The sequence below is a fragment of the Neovison vison genome, chromosome 2, assembly GCF_020171115.1.
Source record: "Neovison vison isolate M4711 chromosome 2, ASM_NN_V1, whole genome shotgun sequence".
NCBI classification, from domain to species: Eukaryota; Metazoa; Chordata; class Mammalia; order Carnivora; family Mustelidae; genus Neogale; species Neogale vison.
In genome coordinates this window covers 26,628,128-26,645,904 of record NC_058092.1, presented here as the reverse complement: position 1 = coordinate 26,645,904, position 17,777 = coordinate 26,628,128, and the positions used below count along the sequence as shown (strand labels likewise).

General features: G+C 45.5%; 1 protein-coding gene across 2 annotated transcripts in view; it reads left to right on the top strand.

Annotated features, from left to right (window-relative positions):
- The window catches only part of DLGAP3 (DLG associated protein 3), a 61,733-nt gene that overhangs the window by 35,483 nt on the left and 8,473 nt on the right, over nt 1-17,777 (top strand). For both annotated transcript variants that reach the window (XM_044237766.1, XM_044237765.1), the window contains 3 exons: nt 5,896-6,109; nt 6,396-6,709; nt 7,076-7,161. In XM_044237766.1, the coding sequence (XP_044093701.1) occupies nt 5,896-6,109; nt 6,396-6,709; nt 7,076-7,161 (614 nt within the window). The remainder of the gene's footprint in view (nt 1-5,895; nt 6,110-6,395; nt 6,710-7,075; nt 7,162-17,777) is intronic.

Here is a 17,777-nt window from a genome sequence, read left to right as displayed (position 1 = left end):
TGTGTTTGTTGATCCCTGGACTAAATCTGTGAACTCGGTCTTCTTTGCTAAATGTGGCCTCTGATAGATTCACCATTTTTTTTTCTTTCTTGTTTTTATTTTTAAGCCTGGTTTCCTAGAGGGTTTGCCCTTGTGTCTGCATAGCTTAGTGTTCAGCCAGAGCTTGTGTCCCAAAACCTTGAGCCTATGGTTCTATGTGTGGACTAGGGAGTACAAACTTCAGACTGTTTTTCAGCCTACCCTGGATTTTACTTTTTTGCCAGGCTCTCTCTTGTCACTGCTACACATGAACACAAGCTCCACTGGCCAGAGAGGTGTGGGCAGCTCGAGGCCTCTCTGTCTCTGTTGTGCATGCACTCATCTCTGCTCAACCCAGCGTATGTGGAATGCTCATCAAACCTTCTCTGGTTATCACATGTCCTGGAACTCCTCTTTTACATCCCTGCCTAGTCTGCCAGTCCATTGCTTGCCCCAAACAGTGCTGCAATCTCAGCTTTGCCTTGCTGTATTCCTGTTCTCCCCCTAGTTTCCCCTCTGTCCCCCACCCCCTGTGTAGTTCTTGACACCATACAACTATGTTCCAAATTAAGTGAGCCCCTTTTGGCAATGGCAGTGAAGCAGCTGCTTTTCACAGCCTGTCTCACCCTGGCTGAACTATTGCAAGGGTTGTAACTGGGAATTTGAGTAATGGGAGCAGCCTCAGGCAAGGACGCCACGGACTCCCGCTGTTCAGTCACTTTCAGGTCTACGCTTCTTTGTTGTATACCTTTGATTGATTTCCAGAGTGATGAAGTGGTTGTCTTTGACAGTTTTGTCAGCTTTATAGCTGTCTTGCCTGTCACTCTGTCATGCGTGAAGTCAGAAGTCTGCAAAGTTCTCCATCAGTCTAATTAACTCTTCAGATATTGCGGCTTCTATGTTCTATCTAGCCTCTCACCTGGAGCTCCTATTCGTTGTATGTGGGACCTTCTTACTCTTTCCTACGTGCATCTTAACCTGTTGTTCATAATTTCCATCTCTTTGCCTCTCTGTGCTGCCTTCTGGGTGAGTTCCTCAGATGTATCATCTGATTTACCAATTTTCTCTTCAGTTGTGTGTCATCTACTATTTAACTCATTAACTGTGCTTTTAATTTGACTTTGTTTCAGTTCTAGAAATCTGGTTTGGTTCCTTTTAAATCTTTCTAGGCTTCTTTTCAAAACTTTTATTCTCTCCTTATGTTTTCAGTTTTATCTTTTAAGTTCTAGAAGTTTTAAACATAGTTAATTTTATTTTTAAAAAGCATTTTATTTATTTATTCAGGAGAGACAGAGAGAGAGAGGGAGGCAGAGACAGAGGGAGAAGCAGGCTCCCCGTGGAACAGGGAGCTTGATGCGGGACTCGATTCCAGGACCCTGGGATCATGACCGGAGCCAAAGGCAGAGGCTTAACCAACCAACTGAGCCACCCAGGAGCCCCAGAAATTTTAAACATAGTTTAAAAGCTAATCTGTTTTAGCTAAGGAAACACTAGCTGCAGTAACAGATAAAGCTTGCATTCTCAATGACTTTACTTAATAAAGCTTAGTTTTTGTTTCTATCTCAGTTTGCGTTAGTTGTCTATTGCTACACAATCTATTACTCTCAAACGTAGTGTCTTAACACAACAAATAATTATTATCTCAGCATTTCTGTGGGTCAGGAATCTGAGTGCAGCTTAGGTGGGTGCCTTCTGGGTCAGGTGACTCACATGGCTTCAGTCAAGGCGTTGGCCAGGGCTGTAGTCATCTCAAGGCTTGACTGGAGGAATATCTCCTAACTCACTCACTCACATGGCTGTTGGCAGGCCTCGGATGCTCATTGGCTATTGGCCAGGGTCATCAGTTTTTTTGACATGTGGGACTCACCATAGGGCTACTCATAACATAGTAGCTTGCTTCTCCCAGAGCAGACTCTGAGAGAGAGTGTTCAAGGTGGAAGCCATAGTCTTTTTGTAATATAATCTCAGAAGTGACAGTCCATGTTCTATTCGTTATAGTAAGTCTAGTTCATAGTCAAGATGAGGGCCTACACGAGGGTGTTAATGCCAGGAGGTGGAGATCTTTAGGGGCCGTGTCAGACCTAGTATACCACATGGTCTGGTGTGAACTCATTTTCAGTGAAACTTTTTTTTAAAATTTTTTTATTTATTTGACAGACAGAGATCACAAGTAGGCAGAGAGGCAGGCAGAGAGAGAGGGGGAAGCAGGTTTCCTGCTGAGCAGAGAGCTGGATGCGGGGCTCGATCCCAGGACCCTGGGATCATGACCTGAGCTGAAGGCAGAGGCTTTAACCCACTGAGCCATCCAGGCGCCCCTTCAGTGGAACTTTATCTGTGAGAATCTTGAACAGTCTGGGTTAGGAGTGGGTCCCTCAGAAAATATTTTGCAGTTGTTTCTGCTAGACTATTCTTGGTTTGGGACAATTTCATGTTCATTTTTAATTTACAGGGAGGTGTCTGGGCCGTGTAGGCCCACAGGCCCACAGAGTCCTGTGTCTGAGTGAAGACCAGCTTGTGGGTACAAAAATCTTAGGAGATTAGCCTATTTTCCCCTCCCTCCAATGCTTAGACTACTGACTGGCTTCTTGTCATCAGCCTGTGCTGATAATTGATTTCTTTTTTTTTCTTAGTCTACCATTCATGAAAGATTTTCCCTTTCCCACGTTTATGGAGGTTCTCATTCCTAATGCTGTGTTTCATGTGGACCCAATGCCTTCCTCCTACACCCAAGTGGTTGTTAATACCTAAGTCCTTTGGTCCCTCAGACCAGCAAACAGTGCCCCCACCTCCCACCACCACTGGACTGTTTGCAGTACTGACTCACACAGTTAATATTCTGATTTTCTAGTCTTCTCTTTGCTTTTGTCCCCTGGGGACATATCTTTCTTTCTTGTAAGCTCAGCTATGCATATAAAACATTCCTTATGTTTTATCCAGTATTTCAGAGTGTTTTGAAATGGGAGTGTTTTCCAAGGTTAGCTAAATTATGGCATGGGTAAAGTGTACAGGATGCTGTCCAGCTCCCAGAGGACCCCACTGACTCTAGCACAGACAGTTTTCAATTAGACCCAAGCCAAGTATTTTCCTCTATATATCCCACATTCTTGGAAATACTTACTGATCCCAAGTCTGGTTTGGACAGAGGCTAATGTTCCCATTTTCTAAGAGGATACTTTGACTTTAACTCTACTGAAAGTGGGTCTGAGGGTAGCAAGTTGGAAGGCAGTGCAGGGATAACAGGAGAATTCACAGCACAATGTTACAGTTTTATAATCATAATACAGTAAAGATCAACACAGGTGCAGTATTCCTCTGGGAGTCTATATAAGTCTGTGTTTCCCTGAGGTCCTGGTCCCTTGTGGGAACTTCAGAATCTTGTCTTCACCAATAGAGGTGGAAAGGATGTGGCCCCAGGGAGTTTCTCATCCCCCCTCTCTGTCTGCTTTGGATGGAGTTGGCCACAGGAATAGCATATGGTTGGGATTTCAAGAGCTTCAGAAATGCTGGGAAGGAGAGGCCTCTCAAAGGTATTGTCAGTGTGATTTAAGAACCTCTTACTACTACTAATAGCCTATTATGTTTATTGAGCATCTGCTATATGCCAGATATTACGCCTAACACTTCACACACAGAAGAGGCTTGGAGATACAGATACAAGCTGCAGAATGAGATTCCTTCCATCTGTGGGATCCAAAATTGAGACCAGAATATTCTCTACTGGGTTTAGATCAACTATCATGTGCCCCAGAAGCAATCCTCTGAACTGGATTGGTTCTGGTTGGGGAATATCTTGAGCATAACCTAGAAATAGCAGGAGTTAGATCAGCTTCTGAGCTTCAGGAAATACCCAGGCACTGCTGGTTCTTTGTACCCCAGGGGTCCAGAGATAGGAAACTGAGAGGTGGACTTGCAGAGGGTCACGATGAAAGCCATGGCTGCCCCAGGAGTGTGGCTTGTGCCACACATAGTGCAACTTCACTTCTACAGGATCTTGAATGGATTTTTCCGTGACCTGTGATTTCTCTACACTTGTAATGAAGTTCCTTTAGAATGGGGGGGCTGCAGAAAGAAGTCCATACACTCCTTTTTGGTATCCGGGCCCACACTGGAACCTCTGAATCTGAATTTCCAGCAAATTGTGTCCCTGAGTTTCAAGGTAGCCAAAGTGAAGAGGGGTATATAGTTAGAGAGCCCAGGGTTCAGGTCCTTGGGATGGAGCTTGAGTTAACATAGGTTTAAAAGGTCCCCAGGAGATTCTGATTCAGCCTGGCAAAAGAGCCACTGGCATTTGACTTCAGCTAATCACTTACAAGCTGGGCATCGTTGTCAACTCATCTGCCCCATCTGAGCCTTAGTTTGCCCCTTGGTAGAACTGGATGGGAATTTCTACTCAGTTGGGAGTAGAATTTAGTGATATCATGTTATGCTTTGGAGGTGGAGTTATGGAAACATTGAGCTGCATTTTATACGTGGATCAAACCACTACGTTATCTGTTGATTTCACACAAATATGATGTTACGAATCCTTCCTGGGAGATGTCACAAGATGCAGCCAGGTGACATTTGCTGTCACATTTGCCGTGTGGATACTGCTGAGGACCTTGTCGGAGACTTCATCCAATGCCCTCCGCATAATCACTTGGTGGGGGGAGGGGGATTTCTCTCGGCCTCTGTAACAGGAATGGTTGTGGTTGTAATGAGTGGTGGCCTATTTCCAGGTAGACCCTGAGACCTTCACATGCCGTTGACCAAGGGCTGGGTGTGTATCAGTACCTGCACCAAGTGCCTATGTTTTTCTTTGAGTCCCTTAGGTAGTAGCGCCCCCCCATGAAGATGGTACCATTATCATTCCCATTGGGCAGGTGACTCAACAGCCCCAAAGCTTTAAGTAGTTTTCCCAGGCCACACTACTGGGTGGTAGTAGAGCCAACTCTTGAGTCTAGGTTGGTCTCCTTCTATAGGCTCTGCAGACAACCTGTGGGCTATACTCCTTGATGCTTTTGAAGCTCAGGGTCAAGTGTGCTCATATCCTGTGCTCTGGAGGTAGGGCTTCTCCCTGGGACCACCCACCTTTATTTTTCCTTTGTGCCACTTTTCTCATATAATATGAAAAGAAGCTGCAAACTCCATAGTACATTTAGTCTTAGTGCAGTGCTGTGGGACATGGTTCCATGAACAGAGTTTTTGTTTTGCATTTTCCTTAGTTGCTTTAATTTTTTTTACACACCATGGATTCTGTACCACAAAATATCAACATGAAAACAAGAACCTCAGTCAGCAATGGCTGAACTTGCCTTAGAGGATGAGCGTAGGGAAGGAACCAGCAGGCCAAATCAGAACCCTAGTCAGTGGGAGAAGGCTTGGAACACTTGAAGGTTAATAATTTTTGCTCCATCACTTACCCACTGGTTTCTGCGCAGCCCCGTGGTATGTGTCTCCATAGGTTGCTGTCAAGCAATTTTGTAATGGAATAGATCATAAATAATAAAATAAAAGGTGACTTTCCCTGCATTTCCCCACCTCCAGATTGGGCTGGAGGGGGACATCCCTGGTCCTCTCTCTCATGATTAGGTGAGAGAAATGTGAGGGGCTGGACTTGGTGAAGAGGAAGATGGGGTGGTCCCAGGAGTATAGGAGAGGCACAGATGGGATGGAGGGAGGAGTATTTAAAGGAAAGACTAGACCCTAAGATGAGCCCCAAGGCAGGCCTGGACAGCAGCACACGGCGGTGGTGCCTCTGTTTTTCTTTGCACGGAGTGAGGGTTTCTTTTCGTTCAAAGGCAGTGTGAGACCATACATTACTAAGGCAAAGCGCCTCACAGATACTTGCTTCCATCCCAGCACCCCAGTAACTCTTCTCCCTACCCCTGTCCCCAGCTCAGTGACGAGCTGAACCAGCAGCTGGAGGCCGTGTGCGGGTCCGTGTTCGGGGAGCTGGAGTCCCAGGCGGTGGATGCCCTGGACCTGCCCGGCTGTTTCCGCATGCGGAGCCACAGCTACCTCCGGGCCATCCAGGCCGGCTGCTCTCAAGACGACGACTGCCTGCCCCTCCTTGCTGCCCCTGCCTCTGTCTCAGGGAGGCCCGGCTCCTGTGAGTGTGCCCTCTCTGCCCCTGGCCCGCCCCTAGCTTGGAGAGCGAGCCGGCGTGCTGGTGCGGGCCCAGGCTACAGCTGTGCTGCGTGACCTTGGGCAGCCGGCTTGCCTCTCTGGGCCGGGCGCTGGGGAGAGCGAGCCTCGACACGTGGAGTCCGCGTGCCTGCTGGGTCCTCCGGCGCCGTGGGTGTGTGTGTGTGAGGGGTCGGTCGGTGGGTGGGTGGGCCACAGACACCAGCCGGGCGCGTTTCTCACCCGCTGCGTTTCTGCGTTCATGGCCACAGCCTTCAACTTCAGAAAGGCCCCGTCCCCCATCCCGCCGGGGAGCCAGGCCCCGCCCCGCATCTCCATCACCGCCCAGAGCAGCACCGACTCCGCCCACGAGAGCTTCACGGCGGCCGAGGGCCCCGCCCGGCGCTGCAGCTCCGCGGACGGGCTGGACGGCCCGGCCATGGGCGCGCGCACCCTGGAGTTGGCGCCGGTGCCACCCCGGGCCAGCCCCAAGCCCCCTACACTCATCATCAAGACCATTCCCGGCAGGGAGGAGCTGCGGAGCCTGGCGCGGCAGCGGAAGTGGCGGCCGTCCATAGGGGTGCAGGTATGGAAGCAGGAGGTGGCGAAGCAAGGTCAGGCCCTGGCCTGTTGGGGACGCGCTGAAGGGGTTGGGGCGGTTTCTCTGAGCTGCACGTAGCCCCCGTGTCTGGCCATCGACTGGACTGTTAAAACCAGTGCCAGCCCCACTCCCTTGTCTCTTGTCCTGGAGACGTCACCTCTACTGGGGTTGGGGAGTGGTGGCCAGTTTGACGCCTCTCACCTCCTGGGTCACTTTTCTTGTTCAGGCAGACTGTCTTGGCAGAAGCTGCCCCCTGGCTTGGGGCTTAGCTTCAGCTCCCCCCGCTCCTCCAGGGAGGGCTTGTATCCCAGGTCTAGCCCTGGCCACTGACTCTCGCAATCCTGCCGCCAGGTGGAGACGATCTCAGACTCAGACACTGAGAACAGGAGTCGAAGGGAGTTCCACTCCATCGGAGTCCAGGTGGAAGAGGACAAGAGGTAGGTCTGGGTGGGGCCATCTCAGCCTTCCCCGGGGAGAAGAAGAGAGAGGACCGCATAAGGCCCTCTGCATAAGGTCCAGCCTGCCTGCATGCCCTCTCATTCTGGAGGGGAAACCAAGCCCTTCTGATGGCGAGCAGCCCCACAATATCCTCAGACCTGTTACCCCGGGCAGTCATCAGACCTAAAGTGAGTTCTCCTTGTATGCATGCCTGTCCCGGCTGCTCCGAGGTGACAGGAGTGGTTGGAGGAAGGGGTAGTAGGGAGAGGTAACAGGTAGGTGCTGAGCAGGCCTGCAACAACCGTCCTTTACGGGGGATAACAGGATTTTTCCAGTCCCTCGTTGCTTCCTGTGGTGTACAAGTATGTGAGCTCACAAAGAAACAAATAAACATGAAGATTGCCTCTCAGGAGCCCCTGGCAAATGTCACACTCCTCCTCACTGTGCTTCCTCAAGCATTTAACCAGTCAGGGGTACCCATGATATGCCCGAGTCTGTGGTGTGCCTGAGATGGTAGAATTACTAGCAGCCACTCTTCTGGCATGACGTGGCCTCCAGAAACATGGTTTCCTTAATTCCCAGCTGAAAAATCAGCATTTTCAGCTCTGGAAGGGTTACTGGGAGGAGGCCCTTGGTCTTTGGCTTCCTGTGGGAAGACACTTGGTCTAATGGCCATGTGGCATTGCCACCGTGGCCCATCTGTCCTCGGGTGGCAGTGTCCCCAGGCCAGTGGCTCTAAGTAGGGCGTCTGTAAGGGTTTCATGGTCATCTGGACATCTGGAAAACTAGACTCCTAGCAGCAGCCCCTCATAGGTCTGTTCCCAGTTGCCATTGTTGGGCCTTTTGCCTTCCACTCAAGTTCCCCTAGCTATTTCTGGGAGTCCCTGGGAGTATGGATTGTGTGGGCCCCTGATCAAGTCTTTTTGGGGTTCCCGTGGGCTTCACTATTTTTCTCCATGCATACTCCAGCTTCTTGCAGTTCCATACGCTCCTGAGGCTGTGAGTGCCTCCATCAAACGTGAAAATAGTTGCCTTGTTGCCCCTATTATTCCTGAAGGCTAGTGTTCTCCAAACTCTTTTTTTTTTTTTTTAAGATTTATTTACTGAGGCACCTGGGTACTTCAGTCGGTTAAGTGTCCAACTCTCAGTTTCAGTTCAGATCGTGATCTCAGGTTCATGAGATTGAGCCCTGTGTGGGGCTCTGTGCTCATCAGTGAGTCTGCCTGGCTCTCTCCCTCCCCTTCTGCCCCTCTCCCATCAAATAAATAAATAAATAAATATAAGTCTTTGAAGATCTTATTTACTTATTTAAGAGAGAGAGAGAGAGAGAATCTTCAAGCAGACTCCTTGCTGAGCCAGGAGCCCTATGCAGGGCTTGAACACATGACCCATGAGATCATGTCCTGAGCTAAAACCAAGAGTCAGATGCTCAACCGACTGAGACACCCAGGCACCCCTCTTTCAAACTCTTAATATTCCACAAAGATCTCAGAAAATTAGCACTTCATGGCAAACGCAATTCACAAGTCCATGACCTGAGCTCTTGTGAGGTGGGGTGGGAGGCATGGAGGGATGTAACTCTGTGTTGAGAACTCTTCTCCCAACTCTGGTGCTGCCCCAGGGACCATCAACCAAACCCATTGCCCCCACTTAGTCTCTTATAAGGTTTCTTGGTCCTTCATCCAGTTAGGCCCCTGGGGGTCCAGGGGTTCCTCTTAACAAGCCTGAATCCTGGGAGGACTGCAGTAGGCATTCTACTGAGATTCAGGCTAAATCAGCAAACTCTGTCATTTGTTCATTCATTCATTCATTCAGAAAAATACTTATTGCGCATCTGTTATATGGCTGTTCCTGTTGAAGGCTCAGGGAAACATCAAAGAAATGAGTCTGGCTCTCATAGAAGTCATGGTCTAGAAGGGAATCGAGGCAATGAATAAAGGTTTCACAACTAAAAATATGATTATACATTATGGTATAATATGTCATGGGATATTATTATATGTTATGGTGAGACTATGAAAGCAGAAAGCTCAGAGAGAAGGGATCTTCTTTAGGGTGAGCGGGTGACATTTAAGCTGAGACTCGAGGATTGACAAGAAACACTTAGGTGGAGGTTGGGGGTGGAAGCGTTGCAGAAAGAGGGAATAGCATATGTGAAGGTGCTAGATAGAGCAGGACAGAATTTGACACGCAGCAGGAACCGAAAGAAGGTTCTGGGGTGGTGTGAAATGGATGGGGCAGCGGTGAGGGAGTGGATCAGAGAAGAGGCAGGCAGTAGGTCGTGCAGAGCACGGGAGTGATAAAGAACTGGAATTTAATTATAACTGATGAATAGCCATTAAAAGGTGAAAGGAGCATGACAGGATCTAATTTATGTTTACAAAAGATCACTAGCTGCTAAGTGGAGAATGAATTTGAGGGAAATAATAGTGAGCGTGGGGAAGCTAGTAAGCAGGAATGTTTCCTGATCCAGAAGAAAGGTGACAGTCTTTTGCATTATGGGGGATCTCTCTTTCTATTGTATTTTATAATTGGGCACTACTGGGGTATGGGAAGATCGTAAAGCTTTATACAGCGATTTTGTATTTAACAACATTGGTGCTGTCTCTTAGTGGGACTCATAGTTTACCTGAAAATCATGATGGGTTTTAGTTAGTCATGTTTTCTGTAAATGAGGATATTTCTGTCTTTTACTTTCTAAATTTAAATTCAATTAATTAACATATCATGTATTAGTGGTTCAGAGGTAGAGGTCAGTGATTCATCAGTCTTCTATAATAATACCCAGTGCTCACTACATCACGTGCCCTCCTTAATGTCCGTCACCTTGTTACCGCATCCTCCCACCCCTCTTCCCTCCAGCAATCCTCAGTTTGTTTCCTATGTTTAAGAGTCTCTTACAGTTTCTCTCCCTCTCTGATTTAGTCTTCTTTTATTTTTTCAAAGGAGGATATTTCTTTCTTTCTTTCGAGAGAGAGAGAGCTTATGCACGAGTTGGGGGAAGGGCAGGAGAGGGAGAGAGAGAATCTTTTTTTTTTTTTTTTTAAAGATTTTATTTATTTATTTGACAGAAAGAGATCACAGTAGGCAGAGAGGCAGGCAGAGAGAGGGAAGGGAAGCAGGCCCCTGCTGAGCAGAGAGCCCGATGTGGGACTCGATCCCAGGACCCTGAGATCATGACCCGAGCCGAAGGCAGCGGCTTAACCCACTGAGCCACCCAGGTGCCCGGGAGAGAGAGAATCTTAAGCAGGCTCTGAGCTGGTTGTGACAGGGGTCTTGATCTCATGACCCTGAGATCATGACCTGAGCCGAAATCAAGAGTTAGATGCTTAATTGCCTGAACCACACAGGTGCCATTAGAATGATATTTCTTTTAATATCCTTTTCTTATAATAATGCATTGAATAGGACTTCTAGTTCACCGTTGAGTGGAACAGTCTTGTCCCATTCCTGACATTAGTGGATAACTTCTCAAATCCTACACATAAGTAAAATGATGTTTGGTACAGATTTTGATGGATACTATTTATCACGTTAAGGATACTATTTATCATGTTAAGGATACTATTTATCACATTAAGTTCCTAGCAGGCTAAGAGGTTTCACTTTTATTTCTGTTTAAACAGAAAACAAGAGTGGCATTTTATTGAATGTTTTTTCAGAATCTACTTAGATGATAATAGATTTTCTCCTTTCATCTGTGAAATGTTGATCCGTTATTTCATTCCTGGGATGAACCCTGCTTGATGCTGTTATCAGTTTGGATGAAGTTTGGCTGGAACAGGACCTCAGTAGTCTCTTCAGTGCATTTGTCTCTCACTTAGAAAAAAAGAAGCAGCATGGATGTTGAAGTGCATTGTCAGAATCCAGGCTTTTTCCGTCTTGCTGCCCTTTTACTCTGTGTATCACCTCTGTCCTGGGAGCTGAAGTTCAGGCTCCAGCCATCCTGTCTGCATTCTGAGAAGTACCAAGGAGGAAGATTTCCTGAAAGTTACACTGGCACTGGCTGAAACCTCATCTGGTGGTTCCATCTACTGCAAGGGAGTCTGTGGTATGGAGTCTTAGTTGGGAAGCAAGGCACAATGAGCAGAGCACATAGCTGAAAATCAGGGTCCTTATGACTAAAGACCAGAATGGGCATATGGAATTCTAGCAGTTCTTGTCACAGTCTTGCTGTGTTATTTTTTATATACGTTACTGGAGTTTTGAATAGCCATTACTTTGAGATTTTTATAATCTGTATTCACAAGTGATATTAGCTAACGATTTTGCTTTATTGTGGTTATTTAGTTCAGGTATTTAGGGGATGCTGGACTCCTGAAATGAATTTGGTAGCATTCTCTGTGTTTCTGTTCCTTGGAACAATTTGTGTAAATGAAGAATTATCTAGTTCTTAAAGGTTGAGTAAAGGTTGCCTCTGTAAAACTATCTAGGCCTGATGCCTTTTGGGAATAGGAGGAGCTTTTGGAATTACAGCTTCAGTTTCTTGTGTGGTTATTGACTTGCTCTTGTTTTCCTTTTCTTTTTGAGTCAATTTTGGTGATTTATATTTTTCTATAAGATGGGCCATTTTACAAAAATTGAGTTTTCAAAAATTTTTGGCACAAATATTCTTTCAGTGTTATAGTGTTATAATTTCATATGTTTTCATTGTATCTGTAGTTCATTTCCCCTCTTTTCATTCCTAGTACTACATATGTATGTCTTACCTCTATTTCTTAATCAGTCTTGTCTGAGGTTTTATTATTTTATCATTTTAATATATTCTTATTTATGAAAAATTATTTTATTTTATTTTTTTAAAGAGAGAGAGTGAGTATGTGTGCAAGTGGGTGGGGGGTGGGTAGAGGGAGAGGGAGAAAGAGAATCTTAAGCAGGCTCTTTAGCTAGCATGGAGCCTGTTGTGGGGCTCAGTCTCACCACCCTGAGATCATGACCTGGGGATCATGACCCCAGCTGAAATCAAGAGTCTGGTGCTTAGCTGACTGAGCCACTGAGGCATCTCTTAATATATTTTTTAAAGTTATATTTTATCAGTCTTTAAAAACTCGCCTTTGGATTTGGTTGGTGTCTCTATTGTTTCTCTCTCTTTTATCTTTTTCTTTTTCCTACTATCTTTGTCTTTTTTTTTTTTTTTTTAACAACATCTTGAACATTGTTTCTTATTTTCCACCATGTGTTTTTAAGGCTATAAATTCCCTTTTAACTATACTGCTAAGCTTATAAGTTTAGAGATGCAGTATTTCCATTGTTCAGTTCTAAATAGCTTGTAGCTATTATCATAATTTCCTTTTACACCAAGGAATTATTTTGAAGATTTTTTTTTAAGTTTCCAAATTTTGTTGGGAGGGAGGGTTTGGGAGCTCCCTTTTCACTACTGACTTCTAAATTTGCTGCAGAATACAATGCATTCTATGTAATATTTTTATTACTTAGAATTTGTTGAGGCTTCTTCTGTTTTTTATGTATATATAATATATATCTACATGATATATATATATATATATCTTATATAGATGGTCAGACTTAACGTATTATATTTTTCAAGTGTTTGAATTTTTTTTTTTTTTTTTTGGATGTTTGATCTGCCAGTTCTGAGAGAGTTGTATCAAAAATGTCTCAGCATGTGGTGCCTGGGTTGCTCAGTTCGTTAAGCGTCTGAGTCTTGATTTCGGCTCAGGTCATGGTCTCAGGGCTGTGGAGACCCAGAACAGGCTCTGGGCTGGGCATGGTGGGGCCTGCTTAAGATTCTTTCTCCCTCTCTGCCCCCACCCTTCTCTCTTAAAAAAAAAAAAAAAAGTCTCACTCTGATTGTGGATATGTCATTTCCCCTGGTAATTTTATTAATTTTTTCTTTAGCTTGAAGATACTATTCATAAGTATTCAGGTTTATGATTGTTATATCTTCTTTGTGGGTTGGTTCTTTTATCATAAATAGGCTCCTTTTCATCCTTGCTCTGGGTTTTTGCCTCCAAGTCTATTTTGCTTGATTTTACTAGTATGGCTGCTTTCTTTTGGTTAATTTGCCAAAATATCTTTTCCCATTTTTTGATTATCATCCTCCCCATACCCTTATGTTGTAGATCTGTTGCTTGTAAGCCAAATGGAGCTAAAGTTCAATAGACATATTTAATCTATTTATATATCTCTTTATTACTGATTTATTTGGACTTATTTTTATTATCTCTTTAAAAATTTTATATTTGATATGCTCTTTCTTCCTTTTTTTTTTTTTTTAACTTCAAGTAATCTCTATGCCCAGCATGGGGCTTGAACTCACCATCCCAAGATCAAGAGTCACATGCTTCACCAGCTGAGCCGGTCAAGTGTCCGGTCATGGGTTTTCTTTGCTTTCCTCCTCCCTTAATTTTCTGTCTTCTATTGAACTGATCAAAATTACTTTATTTCTCTTTGTCCTCCTCCTGGTTTGGAAGCTTACATTTTCTATCGTGATTTTCCTCAAAATTTTAGCAAATGTACTTAATTTAATGTTTTTCTAATAAAGTCTAAAATTAGTGAGTGTATCTGTCCTTTGTAGGCAAACGCCAAGAACCTTGGAACACTTTAATTTCCTTCTTAACTTCCTCCTCCCATCTTCCATGTTGTATTTGTCTAGTATTTGGATTATACCTCTTTAAAAAAAAAAAACCAAAACTGCTAAATCAGTTGTTTTTATATCTTTTATGGTTTAATGGTTTAGATTTACAAACATGTCTTAACAATTTATGTGTTCACTATTACTTGTCACTACCCACTCCTTCCTCATGGGTTCTGTGTTTTTTAAAGTACTGCTTGAGCTGGGACCAGTTTTAGAGTTCCTGTCTCAGCTTGAGGTTTCTGCATGTCAGTGGTGGTACTCATTGGAACCCACACCCACACACAAAGCAGCCTTAATGTTCTTATTCTCAGCATCCTACTTCCTGGCCACATTCCTGGAGCATGACCTGAGTCCACGTTGTGAGTGAAATTGACCCTTCTTGGCTGCTGGCTTTATGCACAGGGTTTCCTTCCAGCATCCCAGGATGCATGGATTTGGGGGCTCTCCTCTCATCCTCTGGGCACTACCATCTAGCCTCTAACATATGTCTGGCCCAATATTCCTATGGCTCACTTGGCTTAGATTCCCGCTTACTTCTTAGGTTTTGATTTTCCTTTTTGTCTCTAGTACCTGAAGATATCTCTCTTCCTATATTCAAGCATGGCCTTATAGCAGAAACACCTTTTGACTTCATTTTATCTGGCATTTCTGTGTGTTTGCGGGTGTGTGCGTGTGTGTGAGTGGGAGTTTCTTAAGTTAGCTCAGTCTACTGTACTGATCAGTTGTCTGGACCAGGCTGATAGCTGCAGATACAGAGAGAAGCGGACCAATTTGAGAAGCATTTTGGAGCAAAGTCACAGAAGGGTGGAGACAGGCAGAGAGTGAGGTCTTCCTTGCTCCTGTGTAGGTATTTGTGAGGTCTTGGTGGGGTGAACTGGGGAGGGGGATGTCTGAAGAACTGAATTGCCCGGCACAGGTGATCATACTGGGAAACCAAGGGGGTGACAGGTGGGTAGAGGAGAAATCTGGCACATGTCTCTGGCCAGGCTCCCTTGCCTGTCTGCTGCAGGCATCCTAGTTATACACCTGCACTGTCCTTTCTGTCCCTTATGTCCCTGGCACTTTAAGTCTGACATACCACACACCATGCCCCAAATGGTACATAAAAGCGAGCCATGACTACCAGCAGCCTCTCTAGGCAAATATCCAGGAGCCCCCACCTGCCGCCGCCCCATTTTCTTGGACTTTCTTATCCTGACTCCCGTCTCACTGCTCCCCGGATCTGTTGTCTGTCTCTGCACATGGGTTTTAGAAATTGCCGGGGAGGGGGGCACCTGGGTGGCTCAGTTGTTAGGTGTCTGCCTTTGGTTAAGGTCGTGATCCCAGAGTTCTGGGATCGAGCCCCACATTGGGCTCTCTGCTCGGCGGGGAACATGCTTCTCCCTCTCCCTCTCCCTCTGCTGTGTTCCCTCTCTTGCTGTGTCTCTTTCTGTCAAATAAATAAATAAAACCCTAAAAGGAAAAAAAAGAGATTGCCGGGAGGAAAGATCTCTCCTTTTCTACCTTTCAGTATGTTCCCTGCCAGCCTGTTGGGTGAAGAATTCAGATTTATTGCTCCTTATAACTGTCTTTGGTGGGTTTTTGCAGTTGCCCCACCATCAGTGGTAACTTGGTTTGGAAATACACAGGGGTGGGTGTTGGTGCTTTTTTACTTCCATCTCCTCTGCACTTCCACCAAAATTCATTTGCCCACAGATATTTATTGGGTCCCTGTTATTTGTCAAGTACTTTGCTGGGCTCTGTGGATACAAAGGTATGTGGAACTAGGGGTGCCTGGGTGGCTCAGTGGGTTAACCTCTGCCTTCGGTTCAGGTCATGATCTCAGGGTCCTGGGATCGAGCCCCACATCGGGCTCTCTGCTCAGCGAGGAGCCTACTCCCTGGCCCCCTGTCTGCCTCTCTTCCTACTTATGATCGCTGTCTGTCAAGTAAATTAAAAAAAATTTTAAAACAAACAAACAAACAAACCCAAAAAACAAAGGTACGTGGAACCAGACAGCCCTTGCCCTGTAAAGCATACTGCCATGTTAATCTGAGGAGTTCATAAATGGTGTAGAAGTATGTCTTGGATGGTGCTACAAAGGAGAGATTTGTGCACAGTGAGGGTGTATCATAGGGGACTTTAAACTATCAGAGGGGTTTAGTGTGACTTCCCTGAGGAAGTGACATTCGGGCAGAGATCTCAGTGAACAATTAATGCAATCTAACAAGGTGAACAAAAACTAACTAGGTGGAAGTGGGAGATAAGAGTGTTGCAGGTGGAAGGAATAGCATGTGCTAAGGCCCCGTGGTGGGAGGGAGCATACTTAAGGAACAGTTATCAGCACTGTCACATCCTACAGCATCTGTCTATGTAGACCCAGCATTTTATTCTGTCTCTGGGTCAGAATAAAAGAATGCATCAAATATCCTTGCTAAACATCAGAAGACTATTCCTGGGGTCCTTGAAGAACATAGAAACCATGTCGTTTTTGCCTCAAACTCTTAACTATAGGGATTCCCTTGTATCTTTTACCTCTAGAGCCTCCCTATTAAGACCTTATCTTAAATTCCATATTTAGCAAAAACAAACAAATTAAGCAAACACCGGAATGCTCAGTTAAATTTGGGTATTAGATATGAATGTTGAAAAATTTTTTTGTAAGTAGTTCCCAAATATTGCATGAAATATGCTAAAAAATTGTTATTTATCTGAAATTCAAATTTAAAAGGGAGTCCTGTGTTTTATCTAGCAACCCTACTTATAACCAATTAAGCCCAAACAGGGCCAGCAGGAGAACTCTATGTAGGAAGGCCACCCCCTTCCCATCACTCTTTCCTTAGCATCATGATAATTTCTGGCTTTGGGCTGAAAGAAAAGGGCCCCTTGAGGCCCGGGAAGGAAGCTTCCATCCTCATGAATATTTTTTTAAAATATTTTATTTATTTGTCAGAGAGAAAGGGAGAGAGAGAGAGAGAGAGAGAGCGTGCGCACACAAGGGGGGTGGGCCAGGAGGGTGGCAGGCAGAGGGAGAAGCAGGCTCCCTGCTGAGCAAGGATGCAAGTCCCCCAGGGCATCATGACCTGAGCCACAGGTAGACGCTTGACTGACTGAGCCACCCAGGCGCCCCTTCATGAGTTTGTACTCCCAGAACAGTCATGTGAAAGCAATGCACTGTGGACTGACCACAAGCTGTGGGTGTGGATACTGCCTCCTTTCCTCAGACTTCTACTGAAGGACAGTTCCTGACTCACTCACTCTTCCTAAATCTCCCACCCTGATCCCATCTTGGCATCACTCTCACAGCCCCCAGACTGGGGTGATAGACTCAGGACTTGATTGATTGATCATATGTTTAAACCCTTAGATGCTTTCTCATGTAGTACTCAGCTAGTACAATGGCTGTGTCTTGCTGCAGTGCTACCGCCCTACCCCCTCCCTGCCCAGTGCCTCCTCCCCACCCCCTGCCAGCTTGCTGCCAAATACTCCTGGTAAAGCCTTTTGACAACTCCTGGATGTGGAACATTCTCTGGACACTGTGTCTCTTGGGATAAACCAGTTTCTTCCCAGAGCCCTTTGTGTTATCCCTTAGAGAATCACAGTAGAAATGTCACCCTGAAATAACCAGATAAGAACTTCCAGAATCATCAGGAATGTGATCATTGTCACCCCCAAAGAGCTCGAGGCGGGGGGACCTCCTCAACCTTGTTAAAAAGCTCGGGGAGAAAATATTGTGACAGGCCTTGTTGTGAATTAGTGATGACTCACCACGGAGGCCGGTTTCTGTCCTGTGTTTACAGCTGTTGGGAAGACCACAGCAAATACTGCCAAATCCAGAACTAGATAGGGGCATAAGCTCTGGACTTCACTACCCTGAAAATTCATCTGATATCGTTAGGATTAGGTTTGGCTGTGAGTTACGGAAAGCCCCCAAATAAACAGAAGTTTATTTCTCTCCTGCTTAGAAGTCCAGAGATTCATTTAGAGCTGGTGGGTGCTGTGCAGTGTCAGGACCCAGCCTCCTTCTATCTGTTCCTT